The sequence below is a fragment of the Erythrolamprus reginae genome, chromosome 7 (assembly GCF_031021105.1).
Source record: "Erythrolamprus reginae isolate rEryReg1 chromosome 7, rEryReg1.hap1, whole genome shotgun sequence".
Lineage (NCBI taxonomy): Eukaryota > Metazoa > Chordata > Lepidosauria > Squamata > Dipsadidae > Erythrolamprus > Erythrolamprus reginae.
In genome coordinates this window covers 35,007,406-35,035,389 of record NC_091956.1, presented here as the reverse complement: position 1 = coordinate 35,035,389, position 27,984 = coordinate 35,007,406, and the positions used below count along the sequence as shown (strand labels likewise).

At 41.6% G+C, this 27,984-nt stretch overlaps 1 protein-coding gene and 1 non-coding gene across 3 annotated transcripts in view; both read left to right on the top strand.

Moving 5' to 3' along the window:
• The window catches only part of GABRB1 (gamma-aminobutyric acid type A receptor subunit beta1), a 163,537-nt gene that overhangs the window by 78,748 nt on the left and 56,805 nt on the right, over positions 1-27,984 (top strand). For both annotated transcript variants that reach the window (XM_070756591.1, XM_070756590.1), the window contains exons 5-7: positions 7,160-7,242; positions 22,388-22,525; positions 22,618-22,770. In XM_070756591.1, the coding sequence (XP_070612692.1) occupies positions 7,160-7,242; positions 22,388-22,525; positions 22,618-22,770 (374 nt within the window). The remainder of the gene's footprint in view (positions 1-7,159; positions 7,243-22,387; positions 22,526-22,617; positions 22,771-27,984) is intronic.
• Positions 19,035-19,106, top strand: TRNAQ-UUG (transfer RNA glutamine (anticodon UUG)). The gene has a single exon. It is a non-coding gene; the product is annotated as a tRNA-Gln (tRNA).

The window sequence follows — 27,984 nt, the reverse complement described above, 5'->3', positions numbered from 1 at the left end:
GGTTATTATTCTTTATTTTTATTCTTTTATTTTATTTTTCTATACTGTGTTTTTATTGTTTGTGTTGTGGTTAGCTCTGGCCCAGCTCCTGCCCCAAGGAATGTGGAGGTGGAGGTGGGGGAGACATCCACATGCCGCAGGCCTGGTTTGCTCCCAGTAGAATCTGCCGATGAAGTCTCCTCTGACCAAGGAAGCGTGAGTGACAGGGAAGAGGGGAGTGTGGCAGACAGCCCAGGAGGAGATAAATCACCTTTATCGTCCCTGGAGTCCGACCAAGAAGTTATGACACATCCACGCATGTGTAGATTGATGCATAGTAGACAACAACTGAAGGATTATTACAAGAGATAAATGAGGTCACCTGTGGTTGGGTGGGGCTGCTGTAATTAGCGCTACAGATAAAAGCGCAGTCTGGTGTTTTAGCCTCATGGCAGTTTATCTAATTCATTGTTTCATCAAGATCGTGGTTTTTGCTGTTCAAGATTGTGTGTGTGGACTCTCTGGACTTTAGAATTGGACTCAATTTCCCAGTTATTGGGTGAGCAATTGGATTGTATTTAACCTGTGCCTTGTATGTATCAGAAAATCCCTTTGACATTTAAAAAGGGAGCTGTTTCTGTTTTTCTGTTTATAAAAACTTTTGGGTTTTCCTTTTATCATGTGGTGTGTGTCTTCCTGGACTAATTATCCTGTAATTACGGGTAGTTGAGACAGCCGGCAGAACAGTTTGTAAGCTGCCTAGAGTCACTGAGCAAGTAAGAAGCTATATACATATTCTAAATAAATAAATTTAATTTTCAATTAAAACTCACCTTCTTTTCTGGACTTACCTAATTACAGTACTATCCTCTTTTTTCTCTTTATTTTTTGTATATTCCATTTATTTATATTGTCAGCATAATGGCAGAATCTTACATTTTATCTATAAATCTTGGTTTTATTAATTTAATTAATTAATTAATTAATTAATTATTAGATTTGTATGCCACCCTTCTCTTACATTATTATGTTTCCATATTCCATATTATTTCAGTATTACTAATATTTTTTTGCTACTGGTCAATTTATAGTTTCTGTTTTGCTTTTGTTTGTATTTATCTTGTGGCAACTGAGTATTCTAAGATTTTGCTCCTAAGTTGTAGAATTAACTCCATGTCCTTTTTTCCTTTCTTTCCTTAAAAATTCATTCATTTAAAAAAAAAAAATTATTAGTTTTAATAATAATAAAAACAAATGCACACTACACAAAAGACACTGCACAGTGATACGTGCTTCAACCACTCAACATCTTTCGTTCAAATCCATTCATGTATCATTTTCAGTAGTTTTAAAGAATTTTCATATGAATCTTTTTCCAATGTTAAGTTTTGTTTCGGCATATTGAAATGTTATAAATTTCAATGTAAATTCTGAGCTGTTTAGGGAAAGTGATAGAAAAATAAATTTATTATTAATATTGGAATTATTCAATGTCTCAAAAATGCATCACAAATACCCTGTTTTGCAGACTCTTCCCTTATTGATTCACTTGGTAAACTTCCATAAATGGCTACTGTGCTAATTTGGATTTAACAAAGCATAAATTGAAATGTTACAGAGGAAGATTGCTAAAGATATGCTATGTTCCTTCTTGTTTCAAACACTCTACTATCACCCTGGTGCCGAAGAATCCCACCTTCAAGGAATGACTACAGACTAATTGCTCTAACATTTGTAGTTATGAAAACCTGCGAAAGGCTAGTGCTGTGCCATTTGAAAACCATCACGAATCCACAGTTAGATCCCCTGCAATTTGCATACTGAGCAAACAGATTAACATATTATGCTGTTAATATGGCTCTGCACTACATCCCACAACATTTTGAATCTCCAAAGACCTATGCAGGGGTCCTCTTTGTAGATTTTAGTTCAGCACCCAGTACCATCATTCCAGTCACTCTTATAGCTAAGCTAACCAGCTACCGGTACCTAATCCACATAAGTGGATCATAAGCTTCCTAACAAACAGGAAACATCAAGTGAAGCTAAGCAAAATCACATCAGATACCTGTACCATTAATACAGGGGCTCCCTAAGACTGTGTGCTCTCTCCACTTCTCTTCTCTCTATATACCAATGATTGCATCTCTAACAATCCATTTGTTAAACTACTGAAGGTCACAGAAGACACAACAGTGATCAGACTCATTCGAGACAATGGTGAATCTGCATACAGACAGGAAGTTGAAAAGCTAACCTTGTGGTGCGACCAGAACAATCTGGAACTGAATACACTGAAAACCATAGAAATGGTGGTAGACTTTAGGAGAAACTTACCCATACTTCCACGTCTTACAATACTAGACAATACAGTATCAACAATAGAGACCTTCAGATTTATAGGTTCGACCATATCGCAAGATCTAAAATGGACACCTAATGTTGTGTACGTGGAGACGCTTGTGAAATTTGCATACCAATCACAGATTGGTTAAGATGCGACTGGCAAATTCAAAGCGCTGTCAAACCACACCTCCAGAAGCCTACCTTTTAAAAAGAGCTACACGCCTCACATATTGTGCCGCCTTGACCATTCCAGCTGTGTATTAAATAAAGATACTCGAGCTACAACGGCTTTGACTATATCTGTGAACTTAACCCTTAACATAAAAACCCTTAACATCAAAAACATCATCAAAAAACAAGGAATGTTTCTTTTTTGTGCCAACTCAGAAAGCTCAAACTGCCCAAAGAGCTCTGATACAGTTGTACAGAGGAATTATTGAGTCTGTCATCTGCACAGGAATTTTTGTCTATAATTGTCTGGTTTGGTTCTGCAACCCAACAAGACAGACACAGATTTCAGAGGATAATTAGAACTGCAGAAAAAACTATTACTACCAAGCTGCCTTCCATTGAGGACCTGTATACTGCACAGGAAATACTATACAAATCAAAAAGAGAGCTGTGAAAATATTTACAGACCCCTCACATCCTGGACACAAACTGTTTCAACTCCTATCCTCAAAACAATGCTATAGAGAACTGATTCATTCTGTGACCAGATTCTTAAGTAGAAATTTTCCCATAGGAATCAATGTAAAAGCAAATAATGTGTGCAAACTCATTAGGAAAGAAATAAAAGCTCAGCATTTGGATGGGAGGAGGAAGAGGAGGAAGAGGAGGAGGACAGTCGCTTCTGAAGGAAGAAGGTGAGGTGAGGGGAATCCAAAAAATCCAAAACTTTAAGGCTTTAAAAAAAGTGGAACTCTGAGGTGGTGAGGAGGAGCCCTGTCAGGCCGAAGTCTTCATGTGGAGTTAGAGAGTTCAGCCTGACCCAGCACAAGGGGGGATGGGAGGGGTAGTAAATAGTCAGATGGGAAAGTTACTAGACACAACCAAAGATTCCTTTCTCCAAGCCAAGGCCACCATTTGTTCTGCCTCAACTGAAGAGAAGAGGAAGTTGATAAGCCCCTGCACACAGACTGGCTCTCGTGATGAACTTGTGGGTGTGGGGGGATGTAAGATGAACCTTAACCTAGGTGGGATTTTGGGAAGTACTCAGAATCGGAATGACAATGGCGTAGCTAACAGCTTTTAACTGCCCATTGGGGAGTTTCCAATTCTGTGTCATGCCATTTGGCCTAAAAGGAGCCCCTGCGGTATTCATGCAGTACATCAATGAAGTATTACAGGCCCACCTTTACGAGGGTGTCCTTGTGTATCTAGATGATATTCTTATCTATAGTCATAACCTGCCTGACCATGTCAAATTGGTGAGGCAAGTCTTGAAAAAACTTTTGGCTGGTAAGCTCTATGTGAAACTTTCCAAATGCGAATTTCACAAAACTTCAGTAGACTATGTGGGATATTGCATCTCAACCAAAGGCATAGAGATGGACGCAGCCAAGGTGAAGGCTGTGCTTGACTGGCAAGCTCCCCGCACGCACAAACAACTGCAGAGTTTTTTAGGATTCATAAACTTCTATCAACAGTTCATTCCAGCTTTTGCTGAAGTTGCTTTGCCTTTAACTGAAATCCTAAAAACCGGGTCCACTCCTACTAAGCCCAAACCTTCTCAGCCAATTAGGTGGACAATGGAATGCCAAAAGGCTTTTGAAGACCTAAAAAGACTTTTTGCAAAGGAACCAATCCTGCAACATCCAGACCCAATATGAAAGTTTGTGATTCAGTCAGATGCCAGTGATGTAGCAGTAGCGGCTGTGTTGCTACAAGAGAATGGCGAAGGACAGCTGTTACCATGTGCATACCTTTCCAAAAAGCTGAACCCCACCGAAAGGAGATGGGCCATATGGGAGAAGGAAGCTTTTGCTATTCGAGTGGCATTGGAGGCATGGAGACATTTCTTAGAGGGTGGACCAATTCCTTTCAAGGTGTGGACTGATCATAAGAACCTTGAGGCATTAAAAAACCCCGAAAGCTTTCTCCTAGGCAAGTATGATGGGCTCAATACTTCAAACGATTCGACTTCACACTGAAGCACATCCCGGCCGGGAAGAATCTTCTTGCGGACACCTTGTCGCGTAAACCCCAGTATAACAGCTGAAGAGAAGAAGAAATCCACCCAATCATCCCATGTTCCCCTTCATCTTCGGAACCTAAGGAGAAAGTTGCTCCTGTCCACACTTGAGGCCAGGTGAGGAGACAATCATCACCCAAAGACAAGGAGTAGGAAACCAGATTGAAGTCTGCCTTAACGACTGACCAGTGGTTCAACAACCACAAGGAAATCCTGACACTGAGGGAAGGTTTGGCTTGGAAGGGAGCCAAATTATATGTGCCTGTCAGCCTGCAAATAGAAGTTTTCCAATGGAGTCATGACTCCAGACTTGAGGGTCACTTCGGGTTCCTGAAATCATTGCACCTAGTGTGGAGACAATTTTGGTGGCCTAGGATGTGAGCAGAAGTTGAAGATTATGTGAAAAGTTGTGCCACCTGCGCCACCAGGAAACATAGGCCTGGTAAACCCTCAGGGTTGTTACAGCAAGTCGCCAACCCTAGCAGGCCCTGGGAAGAGATAGCAATTGATTTTATTGTGGAACTGCCTGAGAGCAAGGGAAACACTGTTATTTGGACTGTTATCGATTTGTTCTCCAAACAAGCTCATTTCATCGCTTGTTCAGGACTGCCCACAGCCACACATCTGGCTAAGTTATTCTTAAAACACATTTACAGATTGCATGGAGTTCCCCGTAGGATTATGTCAGATCGAGGGGTCCAATTCACCGCCAAGTTCTGGAGAGAATTCGTCCGTACCATTGGTTCCATCCAAGGACTCAGTTCTGCAGTCCACCTTTTCACAAATGGAGCAGCAGAAATTGCTAACGCCCTAGTGGAACAGTACCTTAGATGTTACGTGAGTTACCAACAAACCAATTGGGCTGAACTACTGCCTTTTGCAGAAGTAGCGTACAACAACTCTGTACACAGCATTATGGGATTAACTCCTTTCCAGGTCACCAGTGGACAAGATTTTGTTCCCATGCCAGAACTACCTATTGAACCTCCTTCGTCCATCACGTTGGCGGAGTGGATGGAGAAACTGAAGAGAGGATGGGAGGGCACCAAGAAGGTGTTAACAGAGGCCGCAAAAGCTTACAAGAATCAGGTGGACAAACACCAATCTCCTCAAGCCCCTTTTAAAGTGGGAGATAAAGATTTCCTGTCAACAAAATACATCCGGCTAAGGTTGCCTAGCAAAAAACTAGGTCCAAAATTTTTAGGCCCTTTCCCAATTGTGAAAGTAATCAACCCAGTCACGGTGCAGCTCGCATTGCCTAGAATCCTAGGGAGGATTCACCCCGTATTTCACTGCAGCTTGCTAAAGCCTGTGATCGGGTCCAACATTAGGCCATGTGCACAGCCTCCTCCTCCCCCCTAGTGATTCAGCGGGAGACTCACTATGAAGTAAAAAAAAAAATTAGATTCCCGCATTTTCTGAGGAAAACTGCAGTACCTGATTCATTGGAAAGGGTATCCCCAGTCAGAAGCAACCTGGGTTAAGAGCCGGGATGTCAAAGCTGATAGATTAATTAAACAGTTTCATGAAACTTACCCAACTAAACTGAAATGTCTTAATTGATACTAACCCCTATGTGTTTATTCTAATTTTCCAGGAGATGGTTCTTTATGAAGGGGGGCCGCCTGTCAGGCCAAAGTCTTCATGTGGAGTTAGAGAGTTCAGCCTGACACAACACAAGGGGGGATGGGAAGGGTAGTGAGTAGTCAGAGGGGAAAGTTACTAGATACAACCAAAGATTCCTTTCTCCAAGCAAAGACCACCATTTGTTCTGCCTCAACTGAAGAGAAGAGGAAGTTGATAAGCCCCTGCACACAGACAGGCTCTCGTGATGAACTTGTGGGTGTGGGGGGATATAAGACGAACCTTAACCTAGGTGGGATTCTGGGAAGTACTCAGAATTGGAATGACAATGGCGTAGCTAACATGGTTCTGTTAATAAATCAAGTTCTGATTGAGAGAATTGGACTGGGACTTGTTTTATCTCTCAGATGCTATTTAGAATGCTGACACACACACTTCCCATACACCCGGCACGAGGCTGCCTCACATACACTGTGCCAGAGAGAGAAACCCAGCGGGAATGGCAGGAAACTGCCCTTCGTGCTGCTCTCAAATTTCCTGGGAAATTTTTCCAAGCTCAGGTTCTTAAGTAGAAAATGGTTCGTAAGAAGAGGCAAAAAAAATTTGAACACCCAATTCTTATCTTGAAAAGTTCTTAAGTAGAGGTGTTCTTAGGTAGAGGTAACACTGTACATGCCATTTGCTAAACTCCCAAATTTTGATCATGTGACCTTAGGGATGCTGCAACAGTTGTAAGTGAAGGAACCAGTTGTAAGTCATTTTTTTTCAGTGCTGTTGTAACTTTGGTTGCTAAATGGATGATTATCTTTTTATGATCAATATTGCCTGTTTATGGCCAATTTTTTAACATAAAAGAAAGGCTTTCAAGACAGTTTATCATTGATTTGAGTATCTGAATTTCTCATAAACAAGGAGATTCACAAATGTCACTTTCAGTTCTGAACAAAAATATGGCATTTAAATGGAAAATATCTGACCAATTTTTCACCAAATGTTCGACATAAAGATCCTTCTTGAACTATACTTTCCCTTTCTTCTTTATCCTTGCTTTTTTAGGATTACTACCACAGCTGCCTGTATGATGGATTTACGCAGATATCCCTTGGATGAACAAAACTGCACTCTGGAAATTGAAAGCTGTAAGTCTTATTCCCCACTAATATATAAAATTACAGTTTTTCTTGGAAACATATTACACTGTGAAGAATCATAACATAGACCAGACCTGGGCAAAGTGTGGCCCGGGGGCCAGATGCGGCCCGTCCACTGTCTGTGACTGGCCCGCAGAGGTTGGAAGGAAGGAAGGGAGGAGAAATGGAGGGAGGGAGGAAGGAGAAATTCTCTTTCCATGCCCTTTTGCAAAAATCCAATAAATGCTCATTTTTTCATTGTTCATTGGTTTCATTGGCCTTTCCAAGAAATTTAAAGCAAACCCCCCACCCCACCTCTCAGTGGATAAAAGGGGGGAGGAGGAAGAAAAGCAATCCAAAGCTACTTTCAGGCAAAGCCTCCACTATGTTTTCTCAACTGACAATGTAGGTTAGTTGAAGAGAGGCAGCTGAAAGGAATATTTTGCAAGAGAAGTAAAGAACTGCCCAAAAGCAGAAATAAATGGCAGAGAAAATCAGAGAAACTGAAGCTTCTCTCCATCTGGAGAAGGAAGGAAGGAAGGAAGGAAGGAAGGAAGGAAGGAAGGAAGGAAGGAAGGAAGGAAGGAAGGAAGGAAGGAAGGGGTGGGCAATTAATTTATAATTATAATATGATTATAATGTAATGTAATGTAATAAATATAATAAATATAATATAATATTATATAATATAATATTATAATATAATATAATATAATATATAATTATAATTTATAATATAATTAACTCAGTTCTACCCAATAATATACAGTATCGGGTAAACTAAGTTAATTATATTAATCCGGCCCTCTAAAACCATCCCAATTTCTCATGCGGCCCCATGGCAAAATTAATTACCCACCCCTGACATAGACTTTGGTTTCAGCATTCCTCATCAAAACTATAATAGTTTTCTTCTTTCTGCCTCTTCTTCTCCCTCTTCAATATCTCCATCATCATCTCTCTCCCCCCCTCTCTCTCGCACACAAATCTGTCTGTCTGTCTGTCTGTCTGTCTGTCTGTCTATTTGAGATGTATAAGGTTATATGGAAAAAAACTTGGCATATACAGAAAACAGACTTAAGAAGGAGAAAAAGAGTGTGGGGAAAAAGTTTTTGCTATAAAGGTAAAAGAAAGAACAGGAAGAAAATATGGAAATGGGGATGGAGACATTATAAATACAAAAAGGAAATTAAAAGCAAACGGGTGAACGGTTTTGGAATGTTACAGAAACATTTTTTCTTTTTTATTCTTTTTGTTCTTCTTTTTATTATAATCATTATCCTAAAATTAATTGTAATTAGAATGCCAACTGTTTAGAATTTGACATATAATTAATTTAATTATTTTACTAAGAGTGAAGAGTTTTCAGTCCTGTTTATATGGGTCGATATTATACAGTACATTAGAAAGATAAATTGATAATGGTGATAGGTTAATCTGTTGACTGAACACAATTATTTACCAGTTTTAAAAGTGGACATCTAAAAATGAGAGAGAATGGAAATAGATTAAATGGAAAAAAATTCTACATTGTTTACTATGTTTTATATGAGATTGGCTTGGGTGCATTTGGAAAATTTATTATGTTGAGAATTGAAGAATTAAATGACTTGGAATAATGTCGATAAAATAAGGAAGATTAATACAAGAAGCATAAATATAGTTTAAGAAAATTATACAAATGAGTATGGTTTTTTATGGGGCATTTGGTTATGACAAAACAGTATGGGTAAATGAATGACAAATAAGAAGATTAAAAGGGTTAGGGTTAGGGTTTTTAAGAAAAGTAAAACTCAGAGTCCATTTTGAACTTTAAAAGTAAACTTTACTAAATCAGAAGCGAATGCATCAAAAGCAAAGCAAAGTCTGAGGAAAAAGGTGCGATAGTTGCCCATATCAAAGTCTCCGACTTGTCACTCTAGGGAAGACAACCAATTCCCATTGTCCATCAGGTGGACGCATCTTCACCACCGCATCATGCTTTTGGAATGCATGCCACTAATGGATCCCCTTATCACCTTTTCTCAGGAGAAATGAAATTCCCCTGGCCTTCACCAGAAGAAACGAAACTTACTAGGGCCTCTCTGGAAAACTTCCCCTCCCAAATCCCAAACACCTTCCCCCACCCCCCATTCCTTATGACAGCTGAAGCATAGTTGATGGATGAAACATAGCGAGGCTGAAATTCGGACCCCCTAGAACAGGGGCATTAGTCCTGGAAAAGAAGAAAAAGAGAAAACAAACAGGAAATATAAGGTTATGCATTATGGTTTATCAGGGTATTTTGCTCTAAAGCTGATGTTCTTAATTTACTTATGTCTCAGTTTCAGATCTGGCATCAGCCATGACCCCAGGGAAGGGGGGGAGGAGTGGCAATTATAGCTAGGAAGACCATCAAGCTGCGTAGGCTCGCTGCCACTGAGATTGCGGGTTGTGAGTCCCTTCTTATGAGGTTGGACCTAGGGGTACAGGTGAACTTGTTGCTCATGTACCTGCCTCCCAGCTGCGTGTCAACAGCCCTGCCTGTGCTACACGATGAGGTAGCCGGGCTGGCAGTGGAGTCCCCCAGACTTATCATCTTGGGGGATTTTAATCTACTGTCACTCGGTGAACCCTCTGCATTGGGTCAGGAGTTCATGGCCACCATGGACCTGATCTAAGTAGTTTAGGGCCCAACCCATGAGAGGGGGCACACTCTTGACATGGTATTCCTCTCAGGGTAGTTGAGTAATGATCTGATATTAAGGGGCTTAGAGACATTGCCTTTGTCATGGTCAGATCATTTTCTATTGCGGCTTGATTTTAAAGCTCCAATCCTTCCCCGCAGGGAGGTGGAACCGATTAGGAGGTTCCGACCCAGACACCTGATGGATCCAGAAAGTTTTCAAAGGGTGCTTGGGGTTTTGCCAGATTCACTTGTACACAGTTTGGCAGAGTCTCTTGCTGCAGCCTGGAATACGTCTGCGACGGAGGCTCTAGCCCAAATTGCGCCTTTGCTAACTCTCTATGGCAATCTCCTTGGTTTACTGAGGAGCTCCGGGGAATGAAACGCCAGAAGAGAAGTCTGGAGAAGTGTTGCAGAAAGATCAAATCTGAATCTGACTGAACACTTTTAAAAGCTCATATTGAGATTTACAAAGTGGCGATCAGGTCGACAAGGTGTGCATACAATGTCGGCCTGATTGCATCTGCGGAATCTTGCCTGGCCGCTTTGTTTAGGGTGACTTGCTCCCTCCTTAATCAGGGGGGAGCTGAGGAACCCTTGCAGGATAATGCTGAGGCATTCAACAAGATTTTTGCAGATAAAATCACTCAGATCCAGACTGATCTTGACTCCAATTGGAGGGCAGAGTCGGCTGACAATGAGTCAGTTGAGGTGAGAGGGGCTCGTCTTAGTCCACCTGTTTGGAATGAGTTTGACCTGGTGACACCTGATGAAGTGGACAAGGCCATTGGGGCTGTGAGTTCTACCACCTGTTTGTTGGACCCGTGTCCCTCCTGGCTGGTTTCGGCCAGCACAAAAGTGACACAGAGCTGGGTCCAGGAGATTCCCAATGCTTCTTTGAGGGAGGGGTCCTTCCTAGCTCTCTACAAGGAGGCACTTGGGCACCCCTCCTCAAGAAGCCTTCCCTGGACCCGGCCGTGTTTAATAAATATTGTCCTGTCTCCAACCTTCCCTTTATGGGGAAGGTTGCTGAGAAGGTGGTGTCACCCCAGCTCCAGCCGTCCTTGGAAGAAGCTGATTATCTAGGTCCTCAGCAGTCAGGATTCAGTCCCACCTACAGTATGGAAACTGCTTTGGTCACGCTGATGGATGATCTCTGGCGCGCCCAGGAGAGAGGTTTATCCTCTGTCCTGGTGCTTCTTGACCTCTCAGAGGCTTTCAATACCATTGATCATAGTATCCTTCTTTGCTGACTTGAGGGGTTGGGAGTGGGGGGCACCCTTTTATGGTGGTTCTCCTCCTACTTCTCTGGTCGGTCGCAGTCAGTGTTAGCGGGGGGTCAGAGGTCGACTCCCAGGTCCCTACCTTGTGGGGTACCTCAGGGGTCAGTCCCAGCCCCCCCGCTGTTTCATATCTACATGAAACTGTTGGGTGAGATCATCCAAGGGTACGGGGTGAGTTATCATCAGTACACTGATGATACTCAGCTGTACATCTCCACCCCATGACCACTCATCAAAACAGTGGAAGTGGTGTACTGGTGTCTGGAGGCTGTCAAGGTCTGGATGGGTGCCAGCAGGCTCAGACTCAATCCAAACAAGACAGAGTGGCTGTGGGTACTGCCTCCCAAGGACACATCCATCTGTCTGTCCATCACCCTGGGGGGGAATTATTGACCCTCTCAGAGATGGTTAGCAATTTGGGCATCCTCCTCGATCCACAGCTGATTTTAGAACACCATCTGTCAGCTGTGGCGAGGAGGACGTTTGCCCAGGTCTGCCTGGTGCACGAGTTGCAGCCCTTGGACAGGAAGTCTTTGCTTACAGTTACTCATGCCCTTATCACCTCGAGGTTTGACTATTGCAATGCTCTCTACATAGGGTTACCTTTGAAGAGTGTTTGGAAACTTCAGATCATCCAAAATGCAGCCGCGCGAGGGGTTTTGGGCCTTCCAAGACATGCCCATATCTCGTCATCACTCCACAGACTGCATTGGCGGTTGATCTGTCTCCAGACACAATTCAAAGTGCTGGTTATGACATATAAAGCCCTACATGGCATAGGACCAGACTATCTCCAAGACCGCCTTTTGCCACACGAATCCCAGCAACCGGTGAGGTCCCACAGATTTGATCTCCTTAGGGTCCTGTCGACCAAACAATGTCGGCTGGTGGGACCTAGGGGAAGAGTCTTCTCTCTGAGGGGACCGGCCCTCTGGAATCAGCTCCTCCCAGAGATTCGCAGTGCCCCCACCCTCCTTGCCTTCCAAAAAAGCTTAAAAACTCATCTTTCTCACCAGGTCTGGGGTTACTAGATCTTCCCCCTGACCAATGAATGTTTTTAGTACGATTTGTTGAATGAATGTTAATGGAAGATTTTTAAATTAGATTTTTAAGGATTGTTTTTATGTATATTAATTGGATTGATTTTACTACTGTCTCTTTGCATATGTTGTGAGCCACCCCGTGTCCTTGGAGAGGGGTGGCATACAAATCCAATTAAATAAATAATTAAAATAAATAAAGCGATCAATTTCTCTCTGGGCATTTATGTATTTCTCCTCCACCCCTTTGGCATGAGACAGAGGGAAGTGTTTCCAAGATGCTAGGTATATATATCAACAACAGCTGGTGTCAGGACATCACCATTATACAAAAATTCTGGGATGAAAACGTGGAGTCTTAATTACTAATTGCAAAACCTTTTATTCTCTTCAAGAGATTAATTCTTTCTTAATATCTGTGATTTACATCCCACTGCAAGCATCTATAAACAAGGCACTAAGAACCCTAGCTGATCAGATTACAGAGGCTGAAGCCAAATACCCTGATTCACTGGCCATTATGTTGGAAAGATTTAAACAAGGCAAACTTAAGAGATGAGCTACCAAAATACTTTCAACATGTAAATTGTCCCACCAGAGGCAATAATATCTTAGACCTTTGCTACACAACAATAAAAAATGCTCATCGGTCCTTACCAAGAGCAGCTGTGGGCCACTCTGATCATTGCATGATTCACCTTGTACCTGCTTACAAACAAAGATTTAAAGCCACAAAACCAACAATTAAATCAGTGAGGACTTCGACTGAAGAAGCAAAGTTAAAGCTACAGGCTTGCTTTGACTGCACAGTGGAATATTTTTAAAGACACCTCTGCAGACCTAGATGAACTCACAGATACTGTAACATCATATGTCAGCTTCTGTGAAAACCTATGTATACCAACCAGGAACTTGCAAATATACAGTAACAATAAACCTTGGTTCACAGCCAAATCTTCTACAACTGAACCCATCCCATTGGGTTTACATCCCCTAGTGATCACAGAAAAGGAAGGGAAAGATCTATTTCACAGACAGAAGCCTGAAAAAGCACCAGGCCCAGACAAGATAACTCCTTCTTGCTTAAAAGTCTGTGTTGACCAATTGCTACACCTAGAGCCAAGGTCAATTCAACCTCTTTTTACCTGCACAATGGGAAAGATTATACTGCAGAAGAATCACATCATAACTGTAATAAAATGATCTGTGATACCTCGTTGTGCTGTGTTATCTGACTGGGAAAAGTTGATCTTGTATCATAACAAAAACCTTGGTAATCAAATATGATGGGAAGCAGAGGGCACTTATCTCATATCATATCATCAGTCATTTAAATCAGGAATATGCATCATATGTAATATGTATAATCCTTTGCAAAATGCTGGGTTACCCAGCAGATCAAATAGAAGAGGCTGTTTTCCTTTTCTGTGCATGTTGCTCTACAAACTCAAAAGAAAGCAGTAAACACTGAGAAAATCAACTGAACATTTAAAAATGTGTCACAAATACCATTGACTGGTGCTAATGATTGATACGGGCTGCTGCCAGCGTCCTAGGTATCAACCAAGTACAGTATGTTCTTAAAATATATGATATTCCAAGTAGCCAGTTTTTTGCAGTTGCACAGGTATTATTGCAGGAAGCTGCATTTTCTTGATGTGTTTGAAATTCTTGGACATGGTACTAAGTGCCCCAATGACAATGGATATCACCATTACATTTTTCACAGGGATAGGTTCCTCCTGGTTCAGACCAGTTCACCTGAACCAGCAGCAACCTGCTGGTGACATCACGATGATGTTACCAAACCAGATCGGTTGGTTCTGGTTCATTGACATTGCCATCTTCTCTTTTAAAAAAAAATTAAAAATGATTTTTTTTCTTCTTCTGAGCATGTGCAGAAGCTGAGTTTCTGACAATGTGCATGCAGACACCATCTTGAGGAAGAAAACCAGCAGCAAGGTAAATTAGAACCCAGCCCTGCTTGGATCCCCTCAACTTTTCAGTCCCAGAAATGGTGCCTGGCTGCAAAATAGGAGACGGGCATTTTTCAGCTGAAAAGGGGCATTTCTTCCCATTTTTATTTGGTTTTCCCTCTGATCCTGAAAGCAAAAGGAAGTGAGGGGGGAAGAAGGATAGCTCAGACTATTGCTATGATTTTTTGCTCCTATATTCTATTGTTTAGGTATAAATTTTGTTAATGTAGAAATTTTACTTAGATCCTATTAAACAACCGAACTAGCTGCCTGACTACAATCACGATTGTGTATCCATTAGGAGTAAATTCCACTGAAAGAGAATAGGCTTACTGCCAAGTAAACTTTTTAAAGGTTAGTCCTTTTCTTCCCTTCCCTTATGTTTTATGTAGTTGAGAGATAGGGTATTGAATTGATTAGTATCAGGTATATTTTAGAGAGAAATGAAAACTTCTGTAACAACAGATACTTTGTGCCCAGATGAGTGTGTGTGAGAGAGGTGGGGGGAGGGAGGGACGGACGGACGGAAGGAAGGAAGGAAGGAAGGAAGGAGAGATAGAGAGAAATAAAGAAATAAAGATAGAAAAACAGAAAAACAGAAAATAAGATAAAGAGGAAGAGGAAGGAAAGGAGAGGGAGAGGGAGAGAAAGAGAGAGAGAGAGAGAAAGAGAAGAGGAAGGATGCACCACAAACCCTGGCACTATACAGGACACTTTGAAACTGCACAGTGATTTAGGGCTGGTCATCTAGTCCAACCCCCTACTACAGCAGGAAACTTTACATTGTCTGGATTATTTAGGTGCCTCTAACAAAGAAAAAAATTGCCAGAGAGGAGAAGGAGTTTACTAGGATAAGGCTGCCATGGAGAGAAAGGTAGAGATTGTCCTTGACTTATGACCACAATTGAGCCCAAAATTGTGCTTGCTAAGTAAGAGCATTGTTAAGTGAGTTTCACCATATTTTACTCAATCCATGACATCTCCTGGCTCTAATAGTCATGTGCAGGCTAGGAAAGAACACCTGAAGGCACGTGTAAATTTCTAATATACAGAAGTTATAATTAAATGTGTGGAAGAAAGTGGACTCTGGATGTGTTTTTCCAAATGTAGTAAGTGAGGTTGAATGTGTATAGTTTCAGAAGAACTGTGTGGGTGTGGATGTGCACATACACATACAGTTTATATACTAGATAATTATATTTTTGTGTTCCTGTGTGTAATATGTATGTACACATATGGCATACTGTATATACATAGGATTAAATAGTATATTTTAGATGTTCAGTAGTTGTAAATAAATAGGGAAATTGTATCTCGTTGAGGCCTTTGAGGCAAGGAGAGGCCAGGCACTCTAACTCTTGACATGAATGATGTCAAGTTGGCGAAGCCCACCTATTCACATTACTACCCAGTCTCATGATCACCGAGCCACTCCCACAAAATTAAGCCATGCCCACAAAATTAAGTTACATCCACAGTGATAGTAAAAAAATTTGGAACCCACTCCTGATGTTTCATCCATAGCTTTGTAGTTTCAATGGCTGGCCAGGTTGCAATATTTTGTAATTTTTTTCACTTCTTTTTCTTCGATTCTGGTACAGCATCTCCTGGTACAGCAATATTAATAAACTGTATTCTTTGGCCCTCAACAACTGTGATACCTGGCATGTTGTGTTCCAAATGATGATCTGTCTGTATTCGAAAGTCCCACAAGATCTTCTCTGTCTTGTTTTCAGTAACTTTTTCCACTTTGTACTTGACTTTTAGGAAAAATACCTGTTTACATACATGTTTACATAATGCCAGTGGACTAACTTAGCAACTCAATCATGTCTAACTTTGTAATCAGTTTACACAATTTTGCTGCACTAACATATTAAGTGTGAAACAGTTTCAACTTTGTTGTTGCAAAGTCGGCAAATTGGATTGTCAGTGGATTTTTGTATTTTCGCTTTCATGGTATTAGTTTGTAGTGCTTGTTTTTGAACAGCCAAAAATCTTCCATTTCTTTCTTGATCATTCCCATCTTAAGCCATATCTATGTAAGGTTATTTCACATTTTCCTTCAATGTTTTTCAAGTGTTGTCCATGCAAAGTTTCATTGTGTTCAATAAATATTTGTGGAAGAAAAAAATGTGGTGCATTACTTTCTGGGCAACCTTCATACATCCAACTAAAGAAGACCACCCCTTAGTAAGCATATGGGTCAACATAAAAGAAAAAAAGTGTGACACAACAATAGGAGTATACTGCAGTACTGCAGGCCACTAAAGCTGACTGTAGATCTGTAGATCAGCGGTTCAAATCTCATCACCGGCTCAAAGTTGACTCAGCCTTCCATCCTTCAAAGGTGGGTAAAATGAGGACCCGGATTGTGGGGGCAATATGTTGGCTCCGTTAAAAAGTGCTATTGCTAACATGTTGTAAGCCACTCTGAGTCTAAGGAGAAGGGCGGCATTAAAAAATTGAATAAATAAATAATAGACTACCAAACCAAACTGAAACAATGGACAGCCTTTTTACAAACCAATTAATGGAAATATGTAGGAAACACAACACAATAATAATGGGAGACTTTAATTATCCAGACAACAATTGGAAAACCAACTCAGCACCAAGTGAAAAATCAAACAGATTGCTAACCTGCCTTGCAGACAACTTTGTTGCCCAAAAGGTGGAAGTGGGAACTAAGGAACAGCCACATTGGATCTAATACTTACAAACAGAGAAGAAATTATAGAAGGAGTCAAAATTGAAGGGATGTTGGGTGAGAGTGACCACGTCATACTAAAATTCAACAATATGCAAACACAAACAGCTGGACCTAACAACCTCAAAATCTTGAACTTCAGAAAAGTGGACTTCAACAAGACATAGATATATCTTGCTATAAGATATAAGAGATAACCTGAGAAAAATCCTCTGGATGGAAGTCCTAAATGGCAGATCTACACAAGAAGTTTGGGAGGCCCTGAAAAACACAATCATAAAAGCCCAGAACAACACAATCCCAATGAAAAAGAAAAAGAAAAACATGAAATTTAAAAAGAAAGCAACATGGCTAAACAAAGACTTCACAGGCAAACTAAATGAAAACAGACAAATATAAAAAATGGAAAGAGGGACACATAACTAAGGCAGAGTTCCAACAAATAGCCAGAAACTTCAGAGAAAAACTAATGACAACAAAGACCCAATATGAGCAAAATCTTGCAATAAAAGTCAATGACTTTTCCAACACATAAACAACAATGACTCTTCCAACACATAAACAACAAGAAAAAAAATCAAGGAAAAGTCGGCACACTAAAAAGAGAAGATGGCAAAGAAATAAAAGACAACAGAGATAAAGCAGAATGCTCAATACTTATTTTGCATCAGTTTTCATACAAAAAGAAACCACCAACGAACAAACCTGCAACACAGCTGCAAAAACAGTATTGGAACAGAACTCAATATAAATAAAACCACAGTAAGAGACCACCTGATAGTACTCAACAAGTACAAATCACCAGGACCAGATGGACTACGTTCCAGAGTCCTAGAAGAATTGGCAGATGTCATCATAGAACCACTGCTCCACACAGTGAAGGGCTACCAAAATTTTTACTACTACACTGTGGGTGTGGCTTGTGCAAGATGCTTTGCATTTTCTTTCAACATATTTCAGTGCAAAATGGGTGCTCTGGGGTGCAGCTCCATTTTTGCTACCCCACTGCATCCCCCCCCCCATCTGGGCAGCAGCCCACCCCTGGCTCCACATCTTCCAAAAATCATGGATCACAGGAGAACTACCGGAAGATTGGAAATAAGCCAATGTAGTCCCAATTTACAAAAAAAAAGGGTGGGGGGAAACAGACCCAGGTAACTACAGACCAATCAGTCTAATATCAACACCAGGAAAAATACTAGAAATAATAATGAAAAAGCAGCTTTGCCACTACTTGGAAACAAACAAGATAATAACGAACAGCCAATATGTCAGGAACAAATCATGCCAAACCAATCTCATATCATTTTTTAACTCTATGACCAAATCAATGCAGTGGACCAAGTATACTTGGATTTCAGTAAAGATTTTGATAAAGTGGACCACAACCTACTAAAGTGGAAAAAAGTGGGATAGACTACAACACAACAAGATGGATTAACAATTGGCTGACAACCACACCCAAAGAGTAGTCTTCAATGTATCCAAATCCACATGGAAAGAGAGGTTACCACAAGGTTCAGTCCTAGGCCCAGTACTCTTCAATATATTCATTAATGACCTATATGAGGGAATAGAGGGGAAACTAATCAAATTTGCAGATGACACCAAGCTGGCAGGGGTAGCCAACACCCTAGAGGATAGGCTCAAAATAGAGAAGGATCTTTATAGACTATGGACTCGATAGACTACTGTGGGCTCAAACTAACAAAATTAACAAAATCCTACAGCTAGGTAAGAAAAACCTAAGACACACATACAAACTGGGCGAAACTACACTAAACAGTAGCAACTGTGAGAGAGATCTCAGAGTCTTGGTGGATAACCAAGTAAATATGAGTAGTATTGGGCGAACCGAACTCGCACAATTTGGGTCCGTACCAAATTTTGTGTCGTTCGTGACACTGAACCCGAATTTTTTTAAAACTCCAGGCAAAGTTCGGGTTCGGCCGGGAGGAGAGTGGGGAATCCCATTGTCGCATTCCCCACCTACTTTTGCTTGCTGTGCTGCAAGCAAAAGGAGCTGGGAAACCCTACAATGGAATTCCGGGGGCGGAGCTTTGACATCACGTATACTTCCTCCTGATCTCCCTTTACTTGGTTGGAAGAGAGGGCAGAAGCATCATTGGTTCTATAGTGTGATGGTTAGCACTCTGGACTTTGAATCCAGTGATCTGGGTTCAAATCTCGGTGGAACCTCCTTTTTTTTTAAAAAAAAAATTAATTTCTTTATTTTTTTAATTATTATGATTATTATTATTATTATTATCATCATCATCATCATCATCATCATGATCATTAATTATTTCCATGGGCACATCGGAAAGGTTCCCTTTTGCCCCCAAAGAGCTGGAGGGTCCTTTGATGCTTTCTTTTTTTCCCCACTAAGAAAGCATTAAAAGGACCCAAACCCCTTTTATTATATAAAGAAGCATGATGATGATGATGATGATGATGATGATGATAATAATAATAATAATAATAATAATAATAATACCTGTCATTAGATACACAGCTGGCATAGTGAACTGGACTCAAGCAGAGCCTGACAACTTGGACAGAAAAACCAGAAAATTAATGACGATCCATCATCCACTACACCCTCGCAGTGACGTTGACAGGCTGTATTTACCAAGGAAAATAGGCGGCAGAGGATTTTTGCAAGTGAAGCAGACAGTGGAAGAAGAGAAGCATGCATTAGCTGACTATGTGAAGGAGAGCAAAGAGTCAGCATTGATGGAGGTCAACAATAGGAAGCTTCTCAAGGTGTAGCAAACTAAGGACCAGTACAGAAAAACTGTATCTCAATGTCGTATAGACAGTTGGAGGAACAAAGCATTGCATGGCCAGTTCTTGGAGAAGATTGAAGGCAAAGTGGATAAAGAAAAGACCTGGTCATGGCTTACAAGTGGAACACTGAAAAAGGAGACAGAAGGACTAATACTGGCGGCACAAGAACAGGCCATTAGAACAAATGCTGTCAAAGCCAGAATTGAAAAATCAAGAGACGATCCAAAGTGCAGACTCTGTAAAGAAACAGATGAAACAATTGATCACATACTCAGCTGCTGCAAAAAGATCACACAGACTGACTACAAGCATAGTCATGATGCTGTGGTACAGATGACCCACTGGAACTTGTGCCGGAACTACCATCTACTAATGGCAAAGAACTGGTGGGATCATAAGCCCAAAAAAGTGGTTGAAAATGAGCAAGCAAAATTACTGTGGGACTTCCAACTTCAGACTGACCGAATTCTGAAGCATAACACACCAGACATCCTGATTGTGGAGAAAAAGGAAGTATGGATCATTGACATCGCAATCCCAGGGGACAGCAGAATTGAGGAAAAGCAGCTAGAAAAATTAGTGAAATACGAAGATCTAAAAATCGAGCTGCAACGACTCTGGCATAAGCCATTGAAAGTGGTCCCAGGGGTACTTGGCACACTGGGCACAGTGCCAAAGGATCTCAGAGGACATTTGAAAACCATCAGAATTGACAAAATTTCCATCTGTCAATTGCAAAAGGCCACTTTACTGGGATCAGCAAACATAATTCGCCACTACATCATGCAGTCCTAGGTGCTTGGGAAGCGCCCGACTGGTGATGAAATACGAAATGCAGCATAGTGATCTCATTTGCTGTGTTGTATTGACATAATAATAATAAATTAAAAAATTAAAAATTAAAATTTTTTTTAAAAAGGAGGTGCCACTGAGATTTGAACCTGGATCGCTGGATTCAAAGTCCAGAGTGCTAACCATTACACTATAGAACCAGCAATGCTTCTGCCCTCTCTTCTAAGCAAACAAAGGGAGGTCCTTTCAGCAAAAGGAGCTGGGAAATCCCACAATGGGATTCCGAGGGCGGAGCTTCGATGTCATGGAGTGTTCGGGTTCAGGTTCGGCAAACTCACCCAAATTCATGGCAAGTTCGGTCGAACTCGCCGAACCCGAACACCGTTGGGTTCGCCCACCACTAAATATGAGTCAGCAATGTGCAGCAGTGACTAAAAAAGCCAACTCAATTTTAAGCTGCATCAACAGAGAGATACACTCCAAGATTAGGGAGGTACTAATACTATAATGCCCTAGTTAGACCAAACCTAGAGTACTGCATTCAATTTTGGTCACCACACTATAAAAAAGACATGAAATCAGTGAAGAGCTGCCTGTCGCCAGTGGTCCTGGCAAAGGGCTCAGGTGTGCATGCATGCAGCGTGCACGTGTGCACACTGGCATGAGATTTGGCTTCTGTGCATCTGTAGGAAGTGCAATCTCACATGAGGATGATTGCGTGTGAGAGTTCACCGTTTATCGGTGATTTCTTTGCTTTCTGCACGGAAGAAAAAAATGCTGAAAATCAGCAAAATCTCTCACATTTGAGCATCCTTGCATTAGATCTTGCTTCTTGCTCATGTGCAGAAGCTGAATCTCACACAGGGTCTCACAGACACACACATGTCAGGTGCACAGACACACATACATCAGGTGCACAGTCCCAATTGGAAAAATGGAGATGCGCACACATCTCTGTGTTCCTACACAGAGATGTGTGTGCATCTCCATTTTTCCAATTGGGACTGTGCACCTGATCATTCCAGCTCAGTCCATTACTGATTGAAACTCTAGAGAAAGTATAGAAGAGAGCAACCAGAATAATAAAGGGACTGGAAACCAAGACATATGAGGAAAGGTTGCAGGAACTGGGCACAGATAGTCTGGCAAAGAGGAGGTCCGGGGGGACATGATAGCAGTCTTCAGAGAGGAGCGGGTCACACAATTTTCCAGGCCACCAGAGAGCCAGATTAGGAGCCACGGATGGAAGCTAACCAAGGAAAAATTCAACCTGGAAATAAGAAAGAACTTTCTGATGGTGTAAATGATCTCTCGACACTTTCAAAAAGAGATTGGACTGCCATCTGTCAGGGATGGTGTAGGGTCTCCTGCTCGAGTAGGGGGTTGGACTAGATGACTGGCAAGGTCCCTTCCAACTCAAATAATAAATAAATAAATAATCAATCAATTAATCAATCTATATATCAATCAATCTACTGTGCTAAATGGAACTTGCTTCCAGAGAAATGAACCAAGGATTCTTGTTTCGCTAAAATGTGGCATTCTATTGTAATATATTGATTTGGTTTAAATAATTAAATTTCATAATATTCAGCAGCTGTGTGTTGTATTTAATAGAAAACTGGAGAAAAATCTCAAAAATATTTTAACTTTGAATTTCTGCTTTTTAAAACAAGAATTTAATAAGTACCATTAAAAGAGACATTAATTTAATCTGCCATATTAAATGGAACAAAAGTGGCTAGTTCAAATGTATGATGTTTATTGATACACAGCTGTGAAAAATTTACAGTGATATAATTTAGATTATGTCTCCTAATGTTATGTCTTCTTTGCAGTTTTCTTTAAAACATTTAGCTGACAAACTAACATACTTGCTTTTGTGTCTCCAACTGCAGATGGATACACAACTGATGATATTGAGTTCTACTGGAATGGAGGGGAATCTGCTGTTAGTGGAGTTAGTAAAATTGAGCTCCCTCAGTTCTCGATTATTGATTACAAAATGATCTCAAAACGAGTAGTGTTTGCAACAGGTAAGTACCGAGCAGCTGCAAACATATACTAGAAACATTACCAGAAAACAAATACATTTGTGACACGACTTCATTTCATTTGTTTTAAATAGGGGCTTACCCCCGTCTGTCCCTGAGTTTTCGACTGAAAAGAAATATTGGCTATTTCATTCTGCAAACCTACATGCCTTCTACACTAATTACAATTCTGTCTTGGGTATCCTTCTGGATCAACTATGATGCATCGGCTGCAAGAGTTGCACTAGGTAAATTATTTATTGGATGATGCCTACTGTTGGAAACTTTGGAGTGGTTGGGGGATAATTTCTTGTTTAGTTTGAACCCAGCAACCTTCCAGTCAATTCATTTATTCAGATTAGAGCACAATGCACAGATTATGTCGCACAGTTCAGCTAGTGTGTGTGTGTGTGTTTGTATACATACATACATACATGTATACATACATGCATACATATATACATACATATATACATACATACATACATACATATATATATATATATATATACAGTATCTATGTATCTAGATAGATAGACAGACAGACAGACAGACAGACAGACACACACACACACACACACACACACACACACACATATATATATATATAGTAAAGGCGAAAGATTTATACGATCTGAAGAGAAACCAGAAGGTCTTGGCATATTCAGGTTTCTTCCTGTGTAAGTTTCAGAGATTTCTTGTGACGTTTCAACACTGTGTTCGCCCTAGCACAAGGACAAAAGCAACAGCCTGAAGATGACGAGTGGGACCTTGTCGAAACGTCGCCAGAAATCTCTGAAACTTACATGGGAAGAAACCCGAATATGCCAAGACCTTCATACCTGTACCCGTGAAAATCTACGAATGTGTATATACATACAGTGGTACCTCTACTTACGAACTTAATTCATTCCGTGACCAGGTTCTTAAGTAGAAAAGTTCGTAAGAATTGATTGATTGATTGATTGATTGATTGATTTTGTCCAATACACAATGAGGGTTTTAGTGGGTATACACATAGTAAAATACATAATGAAGGTTATAGAGCATATACTCATAGTAAAATATATCTGAGAAAGAATAAAAGAGAAGATATAGGAATAAAATATATCAATGAAAGAATAGAAGAAGAGATATAGGAATAGAAGAAAGGTATAGGAGATATAGGAAAGCAATAGGACAGGGGACGGAAGGCACTCTAGTGCACTTGTACGCACCCCTTACTGACCTCTTAGGAATCTGGATATGTCAACCGTGGATAATCTAAGGGTAAAGTGTTGGGGGTTTGAGGATGACACTATGGAGTCCAGTAATGAGTTCCATGCTTCGACAACTTGGTTACTGAAGTCATATTTTTTACAGTCATGTATGGAGTAGTTCATATTAAGTTTAAATCTGTTGTGTGCTCTTGTGTTGTTGTGGTTGAAGCTGAAGTAGTCGCCAACAGGCAGGATGTTGCAGCATATGATCTTGTGGGCAATACTTAGATTATGTTTAAGGCGTCTTAGTTCTAAGCTTTCTAGGCCCAGAATTGAAAGTCTAGTCTCATAGGGTATTCTGTTTTGAGTGGAGGAGTGAAGGGCTCTTCTGGTGAAGTATCTTTGGACATTTTCAAGGGTGTTAATGTCTGAGATGCAATATGGGTTCCAATGATGAGCTGTATTCGAGGATGGATCTGGCAAAAGTTTTGTAAGTTCTGGTAAGTAGTGAGAGATTGCCAGAGCAGAAGCTATGCAGGATTAGGTTTACAACTCTTGAAGCCTTCTTGGCTATGTTGTTGCACTGGGCTTTGTCACTTAAATCTTTTGTTATTAGTATACAGTGATCCCCCGGTTATTGCGTCCCCGACCATTGCGAACAGGGTAATTTGCGATTTTTGAACCCGGAAGTCAAAACACCATCTACGCATGCGTGCCCTTTTTTTCTATGGGCACGCATGCGTAGATGGCGCCCGGCAGATCAGCTGCTGGGCGGCTTCCCTGGGTCTTCCCCCTCTTGCTGGCGGGAGGGCGAAGCCCCCCCAGCACCCGCTCGCCCGCCCTTCACCCTTCGCCCGGGAAGTTCGCCAGGAGTCAGCGGAGAATGGCGCGCCTGCTTTAAAACGATCGGAGCCGGACGATCGTTTTAAAGCAGGCGCGCCGTTCTCCGCTGACTCCTAAAGCGGGGAAGCGATCGGAGCCGGCTCCGATCGTTTTAAAGCAGGTGCGCCGTTCTCCGCTGACCCCTAAGGCGGGGAAGCGATCGGAGCCGGCTCCGATCATTTTAAAGCAGGCGCGCCGCCCCCAATCTTCGGCTCCTCGCTAGCGCTGCGGAAGTTAAAAACACCATCTGCACATGCGCAGATGGTGTTTTTACTTCCGCAGCACTACTTCGCGAAAACCCGCTTGTTGCGGGGGGTCCTGGAACGGAACCCTCGCAACGAGCGGGGGATCACTGTACTAAGGTCTTTAACCGAGTGGGGGTTATCTGTGATAATTTGATTATTCAGTTCGTATTTGGAGTTCAGATTCTTTTTCACAATGTGAAATAGCTTCCAAAGAAGAAGCAATTTTTCCCATAGGAATCAATGTAAAAGCAAATACAGTGGTACCTCTATTTATGAACTTAATTCGTTCCATGACCAGGTTCGTAAGTAGAAACGTCCATAAGTAGAAGCAATTTAATCAATGTAAAATCAATGTAAATCAATGTAAAACCAAAGAATGCATGCAAACACATCCCAAAACTCATCCCTTTTGCCTTATTACCACCAGCATTCGGATCCTTGTCCGGGGGGGCGGGGGGAGGAAGCGGGGAGGAGACAGCAGAGGCTGCCAGTAAGGAGCCTCGTGGATTAACATGCGTGGGAAGCTGCCTGGCGGTGCTTTGGCCTCAGACAAAGCTCCCTAGCTTGCACTCCATGCCTGGCACCCACTTCCTCCAGGGGAGTCCCTTCAAGGCACCCAAAGCAGCTGGCTTTAACTCCCCACTCCCCCCACAGGCTCGAGAACTGTCTTAATTGGAAGGAGCGGCAGAAGGAGAAGCGGAAGCGAGGAGGAGAGATGCGTGTCCTCCTCCTCCTTCTCCATTCTGGGGGGGCTCTGGCACGAGAGACACTGCAATGGAACGCTACACACTACAACGACTGTGAGGGACTCCCATCTCTCCCCCCCAAGACTTTCTCCTGTCCTCATCTCCAGCAGCTGTGCTCCTTCCCGCCGATCAAGAAGCCTTTTCACTTTTTTTTAGCCTCATTTATTCCGTGGAGAGCAGGATCAATAGGAGAAGGAGGGAACACGTCTCTTCTCCTTGTTTCCACTTCTCCTTCCACCACTCCTTCCAATTAAGCAGTTCTTGAGCCTGTGAGGGGAGTGGGGAGTTAAAGCCAGCTGCTTTGGATGCCTTGAAGGGACTCCCCTTGAGGAAGGGGATGCCAGGCATGGAGTCCGAGCCAAGGAGCCTGGTCTGAGACTGAACCGCCGGTCCTTGCCACGGCCGGGATTCCCCGCCTCCGGACTGCCACTGCAGGCAAAGAGAAAATCCCAGGCACTTCGGCTGGTGACAGTTGGCATTGGTAGTCCAGAGGCAGGGAGTCCCAGTGGGGGCGGCAAGCAAAGGAGAAATCCCGGCAGCGGTAGTCACAAGGCAAGGGAATCTCTGCGGCAGTAAAAATTTAAATGTTTTAATGCAATGGGGGAATATTTAAATAATGAATTAAAGGGGAGGGATAAAATGGCAGGAGCAAGCACCCAGTGGACTGTATTAAAAAAGGCCATCTTAAAAGCCACAAGACTTTATGTAAAGCAAGTAACTAAAGGTAAAAGGAAGAAGAAACCGCTATGGTTTAGCAATGATGTAAGGGCTATAGTCAATGAAAAAAAGGCTGCCTATAGGAGGTATAAAGAGTCTGGAAGTATAGCTGATAGAGAGGTGTATAAAATGAGACAGAAGGAGGCGAAACAGATAATATATGCTGCTAAAGCCTCAAAAGAGGAAGAAATAGCAAAATCTGTAAAGAAGGGGGATAAAACCTTCTTCAGATATATTAGTGATAGGAAGAAGAAAAACTGCAGCATCACAAAGCTTAGTACCGGGAATAATACATACATTGATGGGAATAAGGAGATCGCTGACCATTTCAATAGCTACTTCTGTTCAGTTTTCTCAAAAGACACCTTACAAAATAATAATAATACTATAGAGGGATATAGCATTGCTTCCAGCTGTACGGATTCAGCTCCAGTGATCTTAGAAGCCGATGTCTTAGAAGAACTTGAAAGATCAAAGATAAATAAGGCAATGGGTCCAGATGGCATCCACCCCAGAGTTCTTAAAGAACTCAGATCTATCATTGCTACCCCCCTGACTGATTTGTTTAACAAATCACTGTTAACAGGAGATGTTCCTGAGGATTGGAGAATGGCCAGTGTTGTGCCTATCCACAAGAAGGGCAGTAGAGAAGAAGCTGGTAACTACAGGCCAGTTAGCTTGACATCAGTTGTAGTTAAAATGATGGAGACTCTACTCAAAAAGAGGATAAATCAGCATCTAAAAAACAATAACTTATTGGACCCAAATCAGCATGGCTTTACTGAAGGCAAATCGTGTCAGACTAATCTCATTGAGTTCTTTGACTATGTCACAAAGGTGTTGGATCAAGGTGGTGCCGTGGATATTGCCTATCTGGACTTCAGCAAAGCCTTTGATACGGTTCCACATAAAGAGCTGATAGATAAATTAGTGAAGATTGGACTTAATCCCTGGATAGTTCAGTGGATTTCAAGCTGGCTGAAGCATAGACATCAGAGAGTTATTGTTAATGGCGAGTATTCTGAGCAGAGTCAGGTTACAAGCGGTGTGCCACAAGGGTCTGTTCTGGGTCCTATTCTTTTTAATATGTTTGTGAGTGACATAGGGGAAGGTTTGGTAGGGAAGGTTTGCCTATTTGCCGATGACTCTAAAGTGTGCAATAGGGTTGATATTCCTGGAGGGGTCTGTAATATGGTAAATGATTTAGCGTTACTAGATAAATGGTCAAAGCAATGGAAACTGCAGTTTAATGTTTCCAAATGTAAAATAATGCACTTGGGGAAAAGGAATCCTAAATCTGAGTATTGCATTGGCAGTTCTGTGTTAGCAAAAACTTCAGAAGAGAAGGATTTAGGGGTAGTGATTTCTGACAGTCTCAAAATGGGTGAACAGTGTGGTCGGGCGGTAGGAAAGGCAAGTAGGATGCTTGGCTGCATAGCTAGGGGTATAACAAGCAGGAAGAGGGAGATTGTGATCCCCTTATATAGAGCGCTGGTGAGACCACATTTGGAGTACTGTGTTCAGTTCTGGAGACCTCACCTACAAAAAGATATTGACAAAATTGAACGGGTCCAAAGACGGGCTACAAGAATGGTGGAAGGTCTTAAGTATAAAACGTATCAGGAAAGACTGAATGAACTCAATCTGTATAGTCTGGAAGACAGAAGGAAAAG